This window comes from Manis pentadactyla, chromosome 9, assembly GCF_030020395.1.
Source record: "Manis pentadactyla isolate mManPen7 chromosome 9, mManPen7.hap1, whole genome shotgun sequence".
Taxonomy (NCBI): domain Eukaryota; kingdom Metazoa; phylum Chordata; class Mammalia; order Pholidota; family Manidae; genus Manis; species Manis pentadactyla.
Window position 1 is genome coordinate 41,196,780 of NC_080027.1, and position 18,782 is coordinate 41,215,561.

Here is an 18,782-nt window from a genome sequence, read left to right on the forward strand (position 1 = left end):
GATGATGGAACTTCTGAGAGTACAGGATATATTCATTGTATTGATTGTGGTGATGTTTTTACAGGTGTATAGCTGTGTTAAAACTTACCAAATCATATCCTTTAAGTATATACACCTCAGTAACCCCTTTAAGGAGAGAGAGCTTGGGCATATATCCCATAGGAAATGATAATTCACATAGAAATTTGCATACAAATTTTCAAAGTAGCTTTATTCATAATAGCCAAAAACTGAGAACTGTTTAAATGGCCTTCAGTGAGTTGAAGGAGCAAACAAACTGGAGGACGACTCAGCAGTAAAAAGGAACAAACCGCTGTTTTATGCACCAGTTTGGATGAACAACTTAGAAGCAACTTAGATGCTGAATCTAAAAAAGGCAATCTTAAGATGATAAATGCTGTGTGATTCCATTATGTAACATTTTTGAAATAACGTATTTGTTATTTGTAGAGATAGAGAAAAATAAATGGTTGCCAGGAGTTAAGGATGGGGAAAATGAATGTAGCTATTGTGGAGGAGCACAAGGGAGTCTTGTGGAGACGATTCAGTTAACTATCTTGATTAAGGTGCTGGTTACATGAAGCTACACATGTGATAAAATTGCATAGACCTGTACACACACACACAAATGAGTGCATGTATAAATGGTGAAATATAAATAAGCCTTATGCTTGTACCAGTATTGATTTCTTGGTTTTGATATTTACTGTAATTATGCAATATGCCAACATTGGGAGGGGCACAGGACCTCTTTGCAACTTCCTTTTGAGATAAAAAGTTTGAAAAAGAGAAGACTAGTGACTAATCTAGCACCTCTAGTGCCCAGATCTTGTTTTCTAAATACTTCCTCTGACTCACTTAAAAAGCAAAACCAAAAAAGAGAGCTTTTACAGGGGGTAGGGAGGCTGATTCTAGATCTCAGGCATGAAATATATAAGATAAACCTTAAATGGTTTGTTGTAATAGAAAGCAAGGAAACTAGCAAAGCTATCAAAAACTCCTAGGTCATAGACACATGCAAAGATGCTCCACATTGCTAATCATCAAAAATATGCAAATTAAAACCACAATGAGATATCACCTCACACCAGTAAGGATGGCCAACATCCAAAAGACAAACAACAACAAATGTTGGCGAGGATGCAGAGAAAGGGGAACCCTCCTATACTGCTGGTGGGAATGTAAGCCAGTTCAACCATTGTGGAAAGCAGCATGGAGGTTCCTCAAAAAACTCAAAATAGAAATACCATTTGAGCCGGGAATTCCACTCCTAGGAATTTACCCTAACAATGCAGGAGCCCAGGTTGAAAAAAACAGATGCACCCCTATGTTTATCACAGCACTATTTACAATAGCCAAGAAATGGAAGCAACCTAAGTGTCCATCAGTAGATGAATGAATAAAGAAGATGTGGTACATATACACAATGGAATATTATTCAGCCATAAGAAGAAAACAAGTCCTACCATTTGCAACAACATGGATGGAGCTAGAGGGTATTATAATCAGTGAAATAAGCAGGCAGAAAAAGACAAGTATCAAATGATTTCACCCGTCTGTGGAGTAAAGGAACAAAGAAAAAACTGAAGGAACAAAACAGCAGCAAACTCACAGAACCCAAGAATGGACTAACAGTTACCAAAGGGAAAGGGACTGGGGAGGATGGAAGGGAAGGGAAGGATAAGGGGAAAAAAAGGGGTATTACTATTAGCAGACATAATGTAGGGGTGGGGCACAGGGAGGGCTGTACAACATCAGCGTAGTAAGATGCTATAGAATCACTACTTGTCTTCGAGAAGACAAGTAGTGATTCTATAGCATCTTACTACGCTGATGGACAGTGACTGTAATGGGGTATGTGTGGGGGCTTGATGATGGGGGGAGTCTAGTAAACAATGTTGCTCATGTAATTGTAGATTAATGATACAAAAAAAAACAACAACTACTAGGTCATGTCAAAAGGTCTTAGGATGTGCTTACTGGCCAAAGATGGGATAATTTTAGCATCAGCAATGATGATGACTACAATGGATTAAAATACATAGGATATTTTTTAATCCATGACTTCATAATAATAATTTATTGAAGCTGTAATTAGTCATTCTTTGGAGATTGCTAGAGAAACAACTTGGTTGCAAAACTAGATAATAAAATAAGGGAAAGAAGCATTATCTTTGTCTTCTTCATGTAAACCATACCTCAAGGTAAATAAATAGTTGACTTGGAAAGTTTCTCATATAGAAGTGTCCAACTAATAAGGTTTTAGGGAAGAATCAGTTCAATGCTTCTTCCAGCTTCTGGTGGCTGCAGGCATTTTTTGGCATATGGCCACCTCACTCCAATCTCTGCCTCATGTCACATTGGCTCCTCTCCTGTCTGTCTTTTTCTTCTATGTGTCTTTTCTAAGGATACTTAAAATTGGATTTAGGGCCCACCAGGGAATCAAGAATGATCTCCTTATCTCCTTAACTTAATTGCATCTGCAAAAGACATTTTTCCAAATGAGGTGACATTCCCAGGTTCTAGGGATTGGAAAAAGAACATACCTTTTTGAGGCTACCATTCATCCCACCATAGCTCTTAATATAAAAAGAGGCAAGTCAGAAGTGCCAAATGATTTCCCTCATTTGTGGAGTATAACAACGAAGCAAAACTGAAGAAACAAAATAACAGCAGACTCAGAGACTCCAAGAAAGAACTAGTGGTTACCAAAGGGGAGCAGTGTGAGAGGGTGGGTGGGGAGGGAGGGAGAAGGGGACTGAGGGGTAGTATGTTTAGTACACATGGTGTGAGGGGTCACGGGGAAAGCAGTGTAGCACAGAGAAGGCAAATAGTCAATCTCTGGCATCTTACTACACTGGTTGACAGTGACTGCATTGGGGTGTGGGTGGGGACTTGATAATATGGGTAAATGTAGTAACCACATTGTTTTTTCATGTGAAACCTTCTTAAGAATGTATGTCAATAGTACCTTAATAAAAATATATATATATTTTTTAAAAAGAGGCAAGTCAGAGTCAAGCCTCCTCATGGAAATAAATACTTCCATGCCCTACAAAAAAATCCCTGAATGTAATCAATCATCAATTTATAGGAAATACAGAAAATAGAACACTAGAAGGACACAACCAAGAAAAGTTAGACCCTGGGAAATGCTACAGAACAAAAACCCAGTTTCTTCAGGAAATAAATTTCAAGGGAGAAAAGAGATGGAGGAGGAAACCTATAGAGGAGAAGAAAGCCAAGCAACATCATCTTGTTGCACTGTAAGGGCTCTATTTTGATCCTAATTTGAAAACTCTTTTAAAACTATTAAATAATCAGGGAAAATGGACACTTACTGGTTGTTTTATAAGTATTTATTGTACATTTTAATATGGATATGTTTTTTAAAAAGTCCTTGTCTTACGATGTCAACTCTCACCACTCTTTTATTCAACATAGTACTGGAGGTCCTACCCACAGAGAGAAAAAGGTATCAGATTTGGTAAGGAAAAAGTTAAACTGTCACTATTTGCAGATGACATGATATTATACATAGGAAACCCTAAAGACTCTACCCAGAAACTATTAGAACTAATAAATGAATTCAGCAAAGTTGCAAGATACAAAATTAATACACAGAAATCTGTTGCATTCCTGTATGGTAACAATGAACTAACAGAAAGAGAAATCAGGAAAATAACTCCATTTACAATTGCATCAAAAAGAATAAAATACCTAGGAATAAACCTGACCAAGGAGGTGAAAGACCTATACCCTGAAAACTATAAGACATTTAGAAAGAAATTAAAGAAGATACAAATAAATGAAATTCTATTGTCAAAGTGGCCATTCTGCCCAAAGCAATTTATAGAGTCAGTGCAATCCCTGTCAAAACACCAACATCATTTTTCATTGAACTAGAACAAATAGTTCTAAGATTCATATGGAACCACAAAAGATCCCAAATAGCCAAAGTAATCCTAAGAAAGAACAAATCTGGGGGTATCACGCTCCCTGACTTCAAGCTCTACTACACAGCTACAGTAATCATAACAGTTTGGTATACTGGCACAAGAACAGACCCACAGATCAATGGAACAGTATAGAGAACCCAAATACAAACCCACGCATCTATGGTCAATTAATATACGATAAAGGAGCCATGAATATACAATGGGGGAAAGACAGTCTCTTCAACAACTGGTGTTGGGGAAAGTGGACAAGCTATATGTAAGAGAATGAAACTGGATTATTGTCTAACTCCATACACCAAAGTAAACTCAAAATGGGTCAAAGACCTGAATGTAAGATGTGAAACCATAAAGCTTTTAGAACAAAATGTAGGCAAAAGTCTCGTGAACTTAAGCATGAACAATTTTTTCCTGAACACATCTCCTCGGGCAAGGGAAACAAAATAAAAAAATGAACAAGTGGGACTACATCAAACTAAAAAGCTTCTGTACAGCAAAGGACACCATCAATAGAACAAAAAGGCATCCTACAGTATGGGAGAATATATTCATAAATGATTTATCCAATAAGGGGTTAACATCCAAAATATATAAAGAACTCAAGACTCCTCAACACCCAAAAAACAAATAACCCGAGTAACAAGTGGGCAGAAGACCTGAAGAGACACCTCTCCAAAGAAGAAATTTGGACAGCCAACAGACACATGAAAAGATGCTCCACATCGCTAATCATCAGGGAAATGCAAATTAAAACCACAATGTGATAATCACCTCACACCAGTTAGGATGGCCAACATCCAAAAGACAAGAAACAACAAATGCTGGGGAGGCTACAGAGAGAGGGGAACCCTCCTACACTGTTGGTGGGAATGTAAATTAGTTCAACCATTGTGGAAAGCAATATGGAGGTTCCTCAAAAAACTAAAAATAGGAATACTATTTGACCCAGTGATTCTACTCCTAGGAATTTACCTGAAGAAATCAAGGTCGCTGATTCGAAAAGACATATGCGCCCCTATGTTTATCACTGCACTGTTTGCCATAGCCAAGATATGGAAGCAACCTAAGTGTCCATCAGTAGAATAATGGTTAAAGAAGAGGTGGTAGATATACACAATGGAATATTATTTAACTATAAAAAGAAAAGAAATCCTGCCATTTGCAACACCATGGATGGAGCTGGAGGGTATTATGCTCAGTGAAATAGCCAGATGGAGAGACAAATAGCAAATGATATCACTCATTTGTGGAGTATAAAAACAAAGCAAAACAGAAGGAACAGAATAGCAGTGGACTCATATACACTGAGAAGGGACTAGTGGTTACCAAAGAGGAGAATTTAGGGAGGGTGGGAGGGAGAAGGGGATTAAGGGGCACTATAATTCACAATCAATATAGATAGGTCACAGGGATGGTAGTACAGCATGGAGAAGACAATGATTCTATAACATCTTACTACATAATAGACAGTGACTGCACTGGAGGGGTTGAGGACTTGATAATATGGGTGGAAATTGAACCACTGCATTGTGTATTTGAAACCATCATAAAATTGTATATCAACAATACTTTAAAAAAAAAAGCAAAACAGAATGAACAAAACAGCAGTAGACTCATAGACACTGAGAAGTGACTAGTAATTACCAAGGGGGAGGGGTTAGGGTGGGTAGGTGGGTGGGGGAGGGGGATAAAGGGGCAAAATAATTCATAATCACAATATAGTTGGTCAAGGGGTAGGTAGTACAGTGTGGAGAATATAGTCAATGATTCTGTAACATCTTGCTATGGTGACAGATACTAACCACAGTAGAGGGGGTCAGGATTTAATAATACGGGTAACTGTTGAACCACTGTGTTGTACATTTGAAACCAACATAAGATTGTGTATCAACAATACTTAAGTTGTTTTAAAAAGTCCTTGTCTTGTAGATAACATACTGAAATGTTTATGGATGAAATGATATGTCTGGGACTTATTTCAATCTGTTTGGGAATGGAAGAGATATATGGTTTTATGGATGAAACAAGATTGGCCATGAGGGGATGTTTTTGAAGTTGAGTGATGGGTACATAAGGATACATTATACTGGTGTCTCAACTTTTACATGTTTATAGCTTTCCATAACAAAATTAAAAATCTAAAAGTATTGAAGTCTCCTCAAAGTTTGTAACTAGCAGGACAATCCTTCTAGCTTTTTCTGCATGGTGATTAGTGAGGCACTTAGGGCTGTGTCAAGAGCTTTAAAGCTTTACTAGCTTAAAAATGGAATTCAGAAAAAGAACACAACACATTTCCTTTTGAGATTATGTTTGTTCAGCCAACTTCCCTGACCAGATTCTCCCACACACTCTTCTTCATCCTATAGTCTGGATTCAATAGCACCCTCTTTTGTGCTCTCCTAGTGTCCTCAGCATACTTCCCAGAGTATTTTAATTGTGTAACCTGTTTGGTTCTCCCAGTTTCCAGATTATAAATTCCTTGAGGATACTAACCTTGTTTATTCATCTTGATTCATCTGTATACTCCCCTTTTCTCTGCATTTAACACTGGGCCCAGTAAGCTCAACAAATGGTTGTTGAGTAAGAAATAGAGAATGGCAGTTGTGCTGGTAAATAAAATGCAAAACATACCTGTGCTAGTAAATAAAATGCAAAACATAGCCCCTACATTCTCCATCTCCTCGTAAACCCTTTACCTCCAGCTACGGAGCTGCTCTAAACTTTTTTCTACTTCTGCCCATCCTCTGGCAGAGGTACTAATGAGCTATAATATAATGCAAATGAATGATAAGTAAAGGTTAAGCAGAATAGAAAATGGGTTTCTGCACAGTCAAATGTTGCTGATTTCCGCTCCTTCCCAGAGTATATAATGCAATTAATTATTTTCAGATAGCTGTCTGTCTTGTTATGCTTTAAGATGGTAATTAGAATATAACCTCATAGGAAAAAAAGAAGTACTATAAAATACTCTTGTGTGCTATGGATGGGGTTATGTGGCAGTTTCCTAGTGGATGGCAATCTCCATAAAACAGACTTTTAGGAGGCCTACAAAACTTTAAAGGTGGAGGAGACCTAAGACACTCATGTGCTTCCCTAGTTACACACACCCCCCTCAGAAAAAATAGCTTTCTGGATAATAGTTATATTCTTGTGTCTTAAAATATTGCATATTGTCGAGTGTTAAAATCTGGGCTAGTTTCTAAACTAGGACTTTCCAAATTTAGATTCTTGAGAAAATACGACACAAAAGTAAAATGGGAAAAAAAAAGTTTAAATATCATTTCCTTTTGACCATGTAGTGTTGGATGATTTTTCATTTTTGGAAAAGAGAATAACTTTAAAGTGTAATTCTTGGACATTTTAACCTAATTATTAAAGACTTAAAGATATTTTATTTTCTCTTTAGGTGGTACGGGACTATAACCTTCAGCTGTTTTTACAAGAAAATGCTGTATTTCACAAACCCCAGCCCTTCCAGTTCCAGCCTTGTGACAGTGATACTGTAAGGGAATTCCAAATTTTTCCATTTCACTTGTTCTTAAGCTATATTTGTGCTCAATGTTGTCCTTGGAAAAGATAAGTAGAAAAAGCTGAGTATGTCTCATTAATTTTATAACAAAACTGTGAGAATACACAGAAATTGTGGCATTTCTTCTTTCTAAAATGTAACACCCAGTATCTTTATGCTAATAACAACTTTCTATTAAATATGGTGAAGTTATAAGACAAGTTATTGAAAATCTGAAAACTGATCTGAGGGAAGAAGAAAAAAATATTCAATAACATTTTTTTCAATTCAAATATAAATTATACTTCTTGTCCATAAAACTTTTCTCTGTGGCTAAATTTTAACTAGAAGAGAATAAATAAGTAGAATAATGAATATGTGTTCACAAATATTTTGGCTGGCCTTATAAAATCTTACAGGCCCTTTATAATTACAAATTGGCAATTTTTGAAAAAGCAGACATTAATCATACATTTTTATCCTTGGGTTTGTGAAAAATGTTTGCCATTATTTGAATTTTTTAAAAGAGGAAATGAAATGCTATTTGTAACATAAAGATATTTAATTTCTACGAAGTGAGAAAGTGCATGTTGACATATTTAGCTCATTCTTCCAATGTAGGAAAGCCAAGAGGGTAGTCAAATTATATTCACAAGCATTTAGTAATGTATATAATTACTAAATCACTATGTTGCAGTATATATTGTATATCAATTATATTCCAATAAAAAATTTTTATTTATAAGGTCTTTTGATAAACCTAGAATCAGAACCAGGTGAGTTTGATATCAGAGTTTTATGGTATCCATTTAATAGAAAATTTTGCTGGAGATATCTTCGTTGCTTTTCTTACATTTTAAGTAGCCCTGTTAAGTGGCTAAATAAAGAATTAAGGAAATCAGCATTTACCTCTAGATTGTAGCCCTTGCTTGCCCTTTATAATAGTGTCTGTTTTTATTAGCTTTTGTTTAATGACTCAATGACATAGTTCTATAATTTGACTTCTTTGAAATTGGATGGAATGAAACAGCATTAGAAGGTACAGGGTATGGACAAGTTTGCCAAACTTGATTTAAAATTATGACTAATTTGCGATTGTTTATCTTTACCCATTCTTCTCAGAAAAATCAGAATAACAATAACTCTTTCACTACCCAAAGCCCAACTACAATCCTAAATCCTTCTTTGTTCTAGACACTGTACTAAGTATTCTTAGCTGTGTGTCCTGTTTGCATTAAAGTTCTAACTATGCTGTTTTCTGTCCTTGTGCAATCTTTACTGGGCAGAGTTTAAAAGCCGCCCAACTGGTGGATATTGAGCTCTCCCCTGTCAGTGCTCTGAGAATGACCATAGCTGAGGTATATGGGGGTGTGGGTCAAGGGTGGGAGGGATGGGATGTGTGGGTTTGCATGTTGTTAATGAAGGGCGGATCCTGGCATTGGGATGAAAGTTTTAAGGTGTGTGTGTGTGTAAATGGAGGTATAAGGAGCCCCTGTATGCAAAAGTTGGGGCTATTTTCCCTTATAATTAGGGAGTTCCTTTCCTTTTTATAGTGAGAAGATTGAGCTTCTCATTTTAACTCTTCTTTGAAGCACTTTAGTTTTCCTCAGCAGGAGAGCTAGAAAGAACCTCAGAGTTACTCATGTCTTTATTAAAGGGAAAACTGAAGCCTAGCCAGGAAAAGAGACCTGTCCAGAATCACCCAATGAATTATTGCCATATTACTGCCCTGTTTGCAATATTAATGTTCTTTTTGCATGCTACTTTGTTTTCTGAGAAGAAATGTTCAGCACTTGGGGAGCAACTTATTTTTTCATAATAAGGAAAGATAAAAGCCCAAAGTTGATAAAGTCAACTGTTGAAAAAGATTGTTAACCATTGAAAAAAATCCTTAGAATAGTCATTTTGAAAATGTTTTTAAGTACAAAGTATTTTTGTGTGTAATTTTTGTTTTGTTGTAAATTAAATAGTATTGATGGTGAGAGAGAAGTTAAACATAAATAGAGGTTGCAACTAGGTTTTGTGTTTGAGTTTTATATGTGGTAGTTTATGGAGAACTATAGGATATTTTCAAGTAGGATGGTCATAGAATGAGGTCCATTGCAGATGGATTCCCCTTGCAAAACAGTATTATTCCTTAATTTTATTTTGAATTTATAATTTGACTTAGGAATTTTGAACTACTTACAAGTTTAACACATTCATTTTTCATTCACTCAATAGATACTTGTTATATAACTTTCATATGCCCTTGCCTTACACAAACAAGGGTATTCAATAAATATTTAATCAGAATTGAGGTAAAGTATATTTAGGAAAGCCATAGGACTTTTAAAGTTACTACCATGATAAAATATAATTTACTTTCTTCTGAATTTTTATTTTTGGTATCATTAATGTACACTTACATGAACAACATTGTGGTTACTAGATCCCCTCCATCATCAAGTCCCTACCACATACCCCATTACAGTCACTGTCCATCAGCATAGTAAGATGCTATAGAATCACTACTTGTCTTCTCTGTGCTATAGTGCATTCCCCATGTCCCCCCACCCCCACATTATGTGTGCTAATAGTAATGCCCCTTTTTCCCCTTATCCCTCCTTTCCCACCCATCCTCCCCAGGCCCTTTCCCTTCTGTTAGTCCACTCTTGTGTTCTGTGAGTCTGCTGCTGTTTTGTTCCTTCAGTTTTTTCTTTGTTCTTATACTCCACAGGTGAGTGAAATCATTTGGTACTTGTCTTTCTCCACCTGGCTTATTTCACTGAGCATAATACCCTCTAGCTTCATCCATGTTGTTGCAAATGGTAGAATTTGTTTTCTTCTTATGGCTGAATAATATTCCATTGTGTGTATGTACCACATCTTTATCCATTCATCTACTGATGGACACTTAGGTTGCTTCCATTTCTTGGCTTATTGTAAATAGTGCTGTGATAAACAGAGGGGTGCATCTGTCTTTTTCAACCTGGGCTCCTGCATTGTTAGGGTAAATTCCTAGGAGTGGAATTCCCGGGTCAAATGGTATTTCTATTTTGATTTTTTTGAGGAACCTCCATGCTGCTTTCCACAATGGTTGAACTGGCTTACATTCCCACCAGTAGAGTAGGACGGTTCCCCTTTCTCCACATCCTCGCCAACATTTGTTGTTGTTTGTCTTTTGGTTGTTGGCCATCCTAACCGGTGTGAGGTGATATCTCATTATGGTTTTAATTGGCATTTCTCTGATGATTAGCGATGAGGAGCATCTTTTCATGTGCCTGTTGGCCATCTGAATTTCTTCTTTGGAGAAGTGTCTGTTCAGATCCTCTGCCCATTTTTTAATTGGGTTATTTGCTTTTTGTTTGTTGAGGTGCATGAGCTCTTTGTATTTTGGATGTCAACCCCTTGTTGGATATGTCATTGATGAATATATTCTCCCATACTGTAGGATGCCTTTTTGTTCTACAGATGGTGTCCTTTGCTGTACAGGAGCTTTTTAGTTTGATTTAGTCCCACTTGTTCATTTTTGCTTTTGTTTCCCTTGCCCAGGGAGATATGTTCATGCAAAAGTTACTCATGTTTATATTCAAGAGAGTATTGCCTATATTCTTCTGAATATTTTTTTTTTTTTTTTTTTTTTTACCAGGAAAGATTTGTTTAATGTGATGAGTGTGCTTGCCTGTTGGTAAGTTCATTCCAGTTTGGAACGCAGGAGGATAAGGCTACCCGCATGTCTGCTGTGCCATTCAATCCATTTCTTTCCTTCGTTTTTAACTGGGTTAAGACTGAAAATCCTAGTTCACACAAAGTAGTTGTTGTGAAAGGTAATAACAGCAGGACACTTTTTCTACTTAGCAAGGGAAAGTCTTCCTTTACCTTAATCCAAAATGCTGATAAACTTAAGGTTTCATAATCATTCTTCAATGTATATGAAGAACTGAGCTGTATTAATTCATTCTCTTCTTCAGGCACCAAGTTAAACTCAATTATTGATTCTGGGTTTCTAAAAGCAAATGGATCTTTTACCCAACAGTTTTCTCTCAACGTTTCAAATTTCTCTTCTGGAAATAAATAGTTAAGAGTTTGAGATAGAGAAGTGAGATGCAATAGTATCTCTAATTTTACTTCTTTCAAAATGTTTTCATTAATGATATTCTCTTCAGTATGTTGCAAAAATCTTGGAAACATGTAATAGCTGGGATGATTGCTTTTAAGTCTTGTTTGCCACAATAATAATGTCTTTTGGAATGCCTGGATACATTCGACCTGTTGGAATGTATCACTGTTTTTCCCCTGTAGTTTTAAACTTAATTCATTAAGTATGCCAAAAATATCAGTTAAATATGCCATTTTTGTTACCCAAATATCTTCAAAAATACTTGCCAAATTAGATTTTTTTTCAGTGAGAAAACTGTGAATCTCATTCCTGAGTTCATAAACCCTACCAAGTATTTTCCCTTGAGACAACCAACGAACTTTGGTATGATACAGTAAGTGGGTATGATTAGTTCCAATCTCTGAACAAAATGTTTCAAGAAGCCAGCTATTTAGTGAGCTTCGTTTAATAAAATTAACAACTTTCACTGCATGTTTCAATACTTCCATGAGATTCTGTGGAATTTCTCTGGATGCTAAAGCTTCACGCTGTATAAAACAATGATTCCAAAGAGCGCCATTATTAGTAACTTCTAGCAATTTTTTAATTACTCTGCTGTGTTTCCCAGTTATGTTTGCTGCTCCATCGCTTGTAATTCCTTTGCAGTTTTTCCAGTTTAATTTATAATGGCCAACAATGCACTTTTCTAATTCTGTAAAAATATCTAATCCACTTAGGTGTGAGATTAAATTTAAACAACACAAAAAATCCTCCACAAAATCATCCTGCCACACATATCTGACATAAACTAGAAGTGCTGCACAGCTTCCAGTATCAGTGCTTTCATCAAGCTGCATCGCAAAATCTATACCGGATTGTAATCGAGTAATAAGTGTTGTTTCTAAATGTTCTGCAATAGTACAAATTCGAAGAGATACTGTGTTATCACTAGAAATAGTTTTTAATTTGTCAGCTGATTTATCATCGAAAATTGTACGCACCATATCCAAACATGCTGGAAGAATGATTTTTTCAGCAGCTGTGTGAGCCGTTTTCTCTTTGGCCACACGATACGCAACTAGATATGATGATAATAAGGCATTTTCACTAACAGTTGTAGAACTAGGAAACTGTGTTGGTAATTTTACATTTTTTTTCTTCCTTTGAAAATATTCAAGAGGCTTATCAATAAGCTCAGCATGCTGAGTTTCTAAGTGCCTTTTTAATTTTGAAGGTTTTAAGCTTTCATTTGCAAGAATATTATTACAAATAACACACTGAGGTCTATCATTTTCAGAGGGTTTTTCGCATTTGATAAAACCATATTTTAAATAATCTTCATTGTAACGTCTTGCACTTACTTTTTTCTTCTTGAAATGTGGCTCAAATGAAGCTGAAGTTTGCAGATTAGAGTCGATATTTTTTTCAGTACTGTTGCTATTCATATTTTCAGATCCAATGGTTGAATTTGAACATGCTTCTGCATATTTCATTTCATTATTTCTCTTTCTTTTAAAAAAGAAATGATCCATTTTACAAGTAACTGATTAAAATGTTATACTTGCTAACTCAAAATACATGTGCATATATATAGCTTAGATAACATCTTGCAAAAAATGCAGTTTGCAATTCAATCTCAGTTGAACATCTGAATTCACATCTAGTTGCAAGTCATAGTAATACAAAACTAGACAGAACATTAACTTATTTTCATGAAAATTAAGACACCAGTGGACAAATGACTGAAAAACCATTTCTTAGCTAATAAATTCTATTCATCACATCCTCTCCATTAATTATCTTCTCACATATTGAAACTGACTTTAGTATTCATTGCAACTTGGACAATTCTAGCAAAGGATTCGTGGAAGCACTCTGATATTTTATATTTTATTTTGTTTTTAAAAAATGTTCACCATGACTCACAGAATTAATTTCAGGACCTACTAATGGGTCAAACACATAATGTGAATAGCACTGATACAGACATCTTCCTCTGTTGTGTTGGTAGCTTGAGTATGTCTCCTTGATGGTCAAAGAAACAAGCTGATCTGCTAGACTGTTTGCTGCAAGAGTAACTTTCCTGAAGTGGTAGGTGTATCTTAGATTTTCATTCTTGATACAATTTGATGGGAAAAATTTTTAAGAGTGCCAATTATGGTCTGATCCAGTGAGAGCCAATGAGGTTTTCCATGGCTAGGTCAACTCTCAGGTTGCAGCTGCTCACATACTTTAAAACTTTCTTAGAATGCATCCTTGACCTCCAGCCCAGCACTGCAATCCATCAGTCTCGCCCGTCGAGCCGCAGTTAAGCTCGCCCCGCCATTACCGGCGCAACGCTATTTCCGGCCTAACCTCTGCACTCAGAAAACCACACTTCCCATCGGAAAAGGGCTGGTTCGGTGTTCTGCCTCTTCTGAATATTTTTATATGCTATCTTAAAATGTAAAAAAAATGGACTTACCCATTTCAAATTGCAGTATTCTCCCTGAAAAAGTCCCAAATGTTCAGGTGAAAATGTATAGTCACAATATTACCACTGAAATTTAATTAAAGCTTGAAATTACTGCACCTTTTGGGGGTTATTTGGCTTGTATTTCATTACCTGCTGATAAATAAAAATTCCTTTTCATTTTATTTTAATATATGATTATTTTACTCATGCTTTAGGATGATATACCAAAAGGAACTGGCCAAAATGGTTTTATAAAGCCACAATTATGTCCATTCTGTGCAGCCATAGAATTAAATTGAGAATCTTAATATTTACCATAAGATAGTTACAAGTGACAGTGATAAGTAGCAAGTTTTGTCTGATATGGTGACTTAGTAGCTGTCTCATGGTTAATACTGAAAGATTTCTTTGTCTACATTCCATATAAAGTTATTGATTTCTAAAGTGTCTTATCTTTTTATCCTTAAATGCCGTTTTTCAGATGATACCAGAAAGTCAAAAACCCTTTCTTGAAAGAGCAAAGTGCACATTTCTTTGCTTAAATTTAAAGTTTTTAATGCAAGGTTATTCTGAGAAGGATATGAACATATGCTAACATTCCTCTTCTCCCCCAAAAGAGGGATACTTTAGGAGAATTGATGAGTACATTTGTTAGGATTTCAATATTGGAGAGTTATTCAGCTGTCACATGGGTCATACTTATGTGAGATTCGTACAGGTGTTATGCAATGAAAAGTCATGGGCTTTGGAGTCAAATCCTAGCTGTGCTATGTGCTAGCTGTGTTTATTTTATTTTTATATTTATGTATATTTAACCTCTCTGATCCAGCCTCCTCATATATAAAATGACTACCTTATTGGGTTTGAAAATTAAATGAGATTCCTAAGCATTTGATTCAATGCCTGGCACAGAGTAGATAAAGAATAAATGCTAACTGCCTTTTTTTCCCCCTTATCTTTCCATGAGACAATGTATTTCATTTTTTAAGGTTTTTCCCAGTTGCTACAAGAAATATCAAAATGTCATATATAGAAGACATTACAAAGATTATGAAATATTGTAACACTTTTGCAGTCATGGTCCCCAGCTCTCAACTCATTTAGTGAGTGGACCTTTGAAAGTCCTTTGGAATTTCTGCTCTCCTGTTTTATTCCACAATGTAGGTCTCATCAACCTCTCTTTATTAGCAGTTCATAAGCCTAAAAGGCAATTTGTGTGGAATAAACAGTAGCCAAGAGTGAACAATTAGTATCCATTCTTATTACTCTTATCATAAGTATGTAACTTATACTTTTGAGCACCTCTTGCCTACATGTATCTCAGTGTGTCTCCCTTCTATTACTAGAACTATTGATGTGTGCCTGTAAAGGGCATTTCCTCACATCCTGTGAAAAAGGACAAAGTCAAGCTAGAATGGGAAACAATATGGGAAACATGCACATCTGCAAAACTTAGATAAGTATGACCTATACAGTCAGGAAACACATAAGGAAACTTTTTCCCCAAATTTCTGGTAATGATGAGAATACCCTTCCCATTTTACCTTCCCTAAACTTCCAATAGTAAGATCTTCACAGATATCAAAATCTTAACATTAAATTTCTGATATTTGGTCTTTTCCTATTACTTTAGCTATTAGTTCTGATATTCCACTTTCTGTAAATTTATAGTTCTATTAAGTAAAATGACCACTTGCTTATAATAAAGGGCTTTTGCACATTAAAGTTTTGCTTAACTGGGGCATTTTATGCATCTATTAAAAATATTCATAAAATATGTAAACCAAACCAACATGCTGTACACCTTAAACTTATACAGCGATGTATGTCTATTATTTCTTAATAAGACTGGTAACAAATATTTAGCAAAAATTGCCCTTCTCTGTAAAAGACTATATGGGGTCGCTATACCATGCAGAGAATTTACATGAAAATTCTCATTGTTCTGATTGGCTCTTTCTGCTGATGGAAATCTTATATTGCATATAGCATTGGTTTATAAACATGAAAGTGCTATAATAGAGAATTTGTGAAAAATCCTCCTCCTGGATAAATAGATACCATCGATATACAAATCTACAAAAATAAAAGGCTCTGATTATGGACATGAGTGTTGCTTTCCAGAATCAGCCGTACTGACAGTCAGGTGTTCACAAGGCTCTGTCAGTAGATCTTCAGTCTTTCAAAAGGACTTACTTGCTTTTCACAGGAAATGTACCATCTATATAATAGGTCTTTCTCCTGATTTGGTGCTTTTTCTAACTGTCCAGACATATCCAGAGCTTTCTGTAAATGCCTTGGTAATGTACTGACATGAAAGAGCCTGGAAGTTAACTTTTTTACCTAGCATATTATTATAGCTCTTAAAACAAAGTTTCTGTATGATCTACAAAAATAAAGGCATACTCCTCATGTGGCTGTTCCATCCAGTCATGCCTCTGGATGTGTCTAGGTGTCAGACACAAGGTTTTTTGTTATTTCTTGTTTTGCTTTCATGTCATTACTCAGGGACATATTTTTCTCTTAGATTTACCTTTGATATTCTAAGCCTATACTAGAGAACTGTGCTTCTTCTCAGAGTTCTCACTATTTCCTCCCCCAAGCCTTACTGGAATTGCATATCCTTTTCCTCAGCTGCCCAAAGGTTTCCAGAAATATCCAAAAGCTCAAGCTACACTAATTGTCCTCCAGTTTGCTCCCCTGAGAGACTAGGTACACCCAACCTGGTAATCCAGGTGAGTTGCTGCTTTTCCTCTTAGTCAAAGTGCTGCTATCTAAGCATAGTCAGAATAAGTTCAATTATGGCTCATAAGAAACAATGTTCCACTTCTTTCCAAGGTGTGTGATATATTTAAAATACATGACTTAGAGGTCCAAAAGTTCCTATCAAAAGCCTTAGGGTCAGGTTAGATGTGTTTCAAATGTCAGAATGTTTTAAGTTTTAGAAAGGTGATCCATATACCATATATTGTGTAAGACCCTGAGCAAGGTATGGAGAAGGACACCATGATCAAACACAGTACTTTTTCCAGTAAAACATTTGGCTATTCATACTACATGAAATAAATAAAAACTATAAATAACCTCTTTTTAGTTCAAGTCAGATTTTGCCACAAATGAGTTGTGGCTCCAAATTTACTCCAAAGCCTATGGCTTTCAGAGCATTTTGCATTTCAAAATTACAGGATTGTGAACCTGTGTAAACGTGAGTATTAGGGACACAAAAATAACCTGCAAAGATCCAGATGCTTTTTACTCAAAAAGGCCTTTTTAGAACAAATAATAATAAACTTTCTTGAAATAATTAATAATACATTATTAAATTTCAAAGAGTAAGAGATAAAATATTTAACACAATACTTATTCTACCAAGAAACCGAGAAATGCAAGTAGTATAAATCCCTTGAATATGGATTAATAACTAGATGGTTCCTGGCATGTGACATTGACAACCCTAACATCTTTTTTTTGAAATTGTGTTGAAATGCTAGTGTTTTACTATATTAGTGGTTTTCATTCATGATACATGACTATCTAATTTACTCTCTTTCAATGGTAGTATTCTGGTTATAATCTTAAAAAATAATGACAGTGTTTCTTGTGTACAAATCATCTTTTCTATCCCTGTTTACTTTGCCCATATGGTCACATGTGCAAATACCTGTCTGAACCTTGTATGCCCTGTGTTAATCTTAAAATGTACTGAAATCATGAGAGGATAATTAAGGATAAAATAGTTAAGATGACTTAAAGACTAATAACTATATAAAAAATACTGGAATGTTGATTTCTTTAGTATAGTCCTTTAAAGTTATTTAGTAACTTAATATATCTTTAAATGACCATTTTAATATATTCTTTAAAAATTTGGGAATTTTAAAAAATGTGATGTTGCTAGGCTCTGAAAGCCTTCTTAAACTCGCTTGAAATAGTTTGGCTTTTTTTTTTTAAAAACAAAATTAAATCAGAAGATGTCTTACCTCCAAGTAAAAGCCTAATCAAAATTTTTGTTCAAAGGAAATTTGTATTTTAGCAATGTCTTTTTCAATATTACACTGCCTCTGTCTGTTATCAATATTAGCATTAGCTTAATAAACAGTAAGACAATATGGTCATTTCAAGATAACAAGGAATTTGAAGTCAAAGAGATCTCAATATAAGCTCTAGATCCATCACTTACTGGCCAAGTGGCTTAGGGAAAGACACCCTTTCTGACCCTAGTTTTCCACACCTATAAATTCAGAATCTCTATTAGATTATTTTGATAACTGAATGAAATAATGCATGTAAAGCAGTTAGCACAAAACTTAAATATTCAATAAATGATACTCTTTTTCCAAATCAACATAGCTTTATAATTTTCTAGTTATAAAGAAAGCATAACCAGTGATAACAGTTTGGTCAGTATCCTTCTGAATGTCTCCCTACAGGTACATACTTAAGTACATGTGGATACACAAGTAAATACTTTCTATTAGTAGATTTATAGTACACAGACTTGAATTTAAATGTTTTCTTTCCTCAATCAACATTGTCATGTATGTCATGGATATTTAATATTTATAATAGCTATATTCCCTGTCTTAAAAATTTGACATCCTGTACTTCCCATCAAATAGTTTGTTTTTATATTGTTCATCTCCACTACCTCCTAAAATTATACCCTGTCTTGAATTTTAAATTCCAAGTAAATTAAAATTATGTTCTAAAGATATTTAAAAATTTTTTTACAGAAGCGCTTCTGCGTTTTGATTAGGTGAGGCCCTCAGATAATGCTGAAAA

General features: G+C 35.3%; 1 protein-coding gene across 2 annotated transcripts in view; it reads left to right on the forward strand.

The window, feature by feature from the left end:
• The window catches only part of FCHSD2 (FCH and double SH3 domains 2), a 359,006-nt gene that overhangs the window by 262,754 nt on the left and 77,470 nt on the right, over positions 1-18,782 (forward strand). For both annotated transcript variants that reach the window (XM_036888620.2, XM_036888618.2), the window contains exon 10: positions 7,363-7,458. In XM_036888620.2, the coding sequence (XP_036744515.2) occupies positions 7,363-7,458 (96 nt within the window). The remainder of the gene's footprint in view (positions 1-7,362; positions 7,459-18,782) is intronic.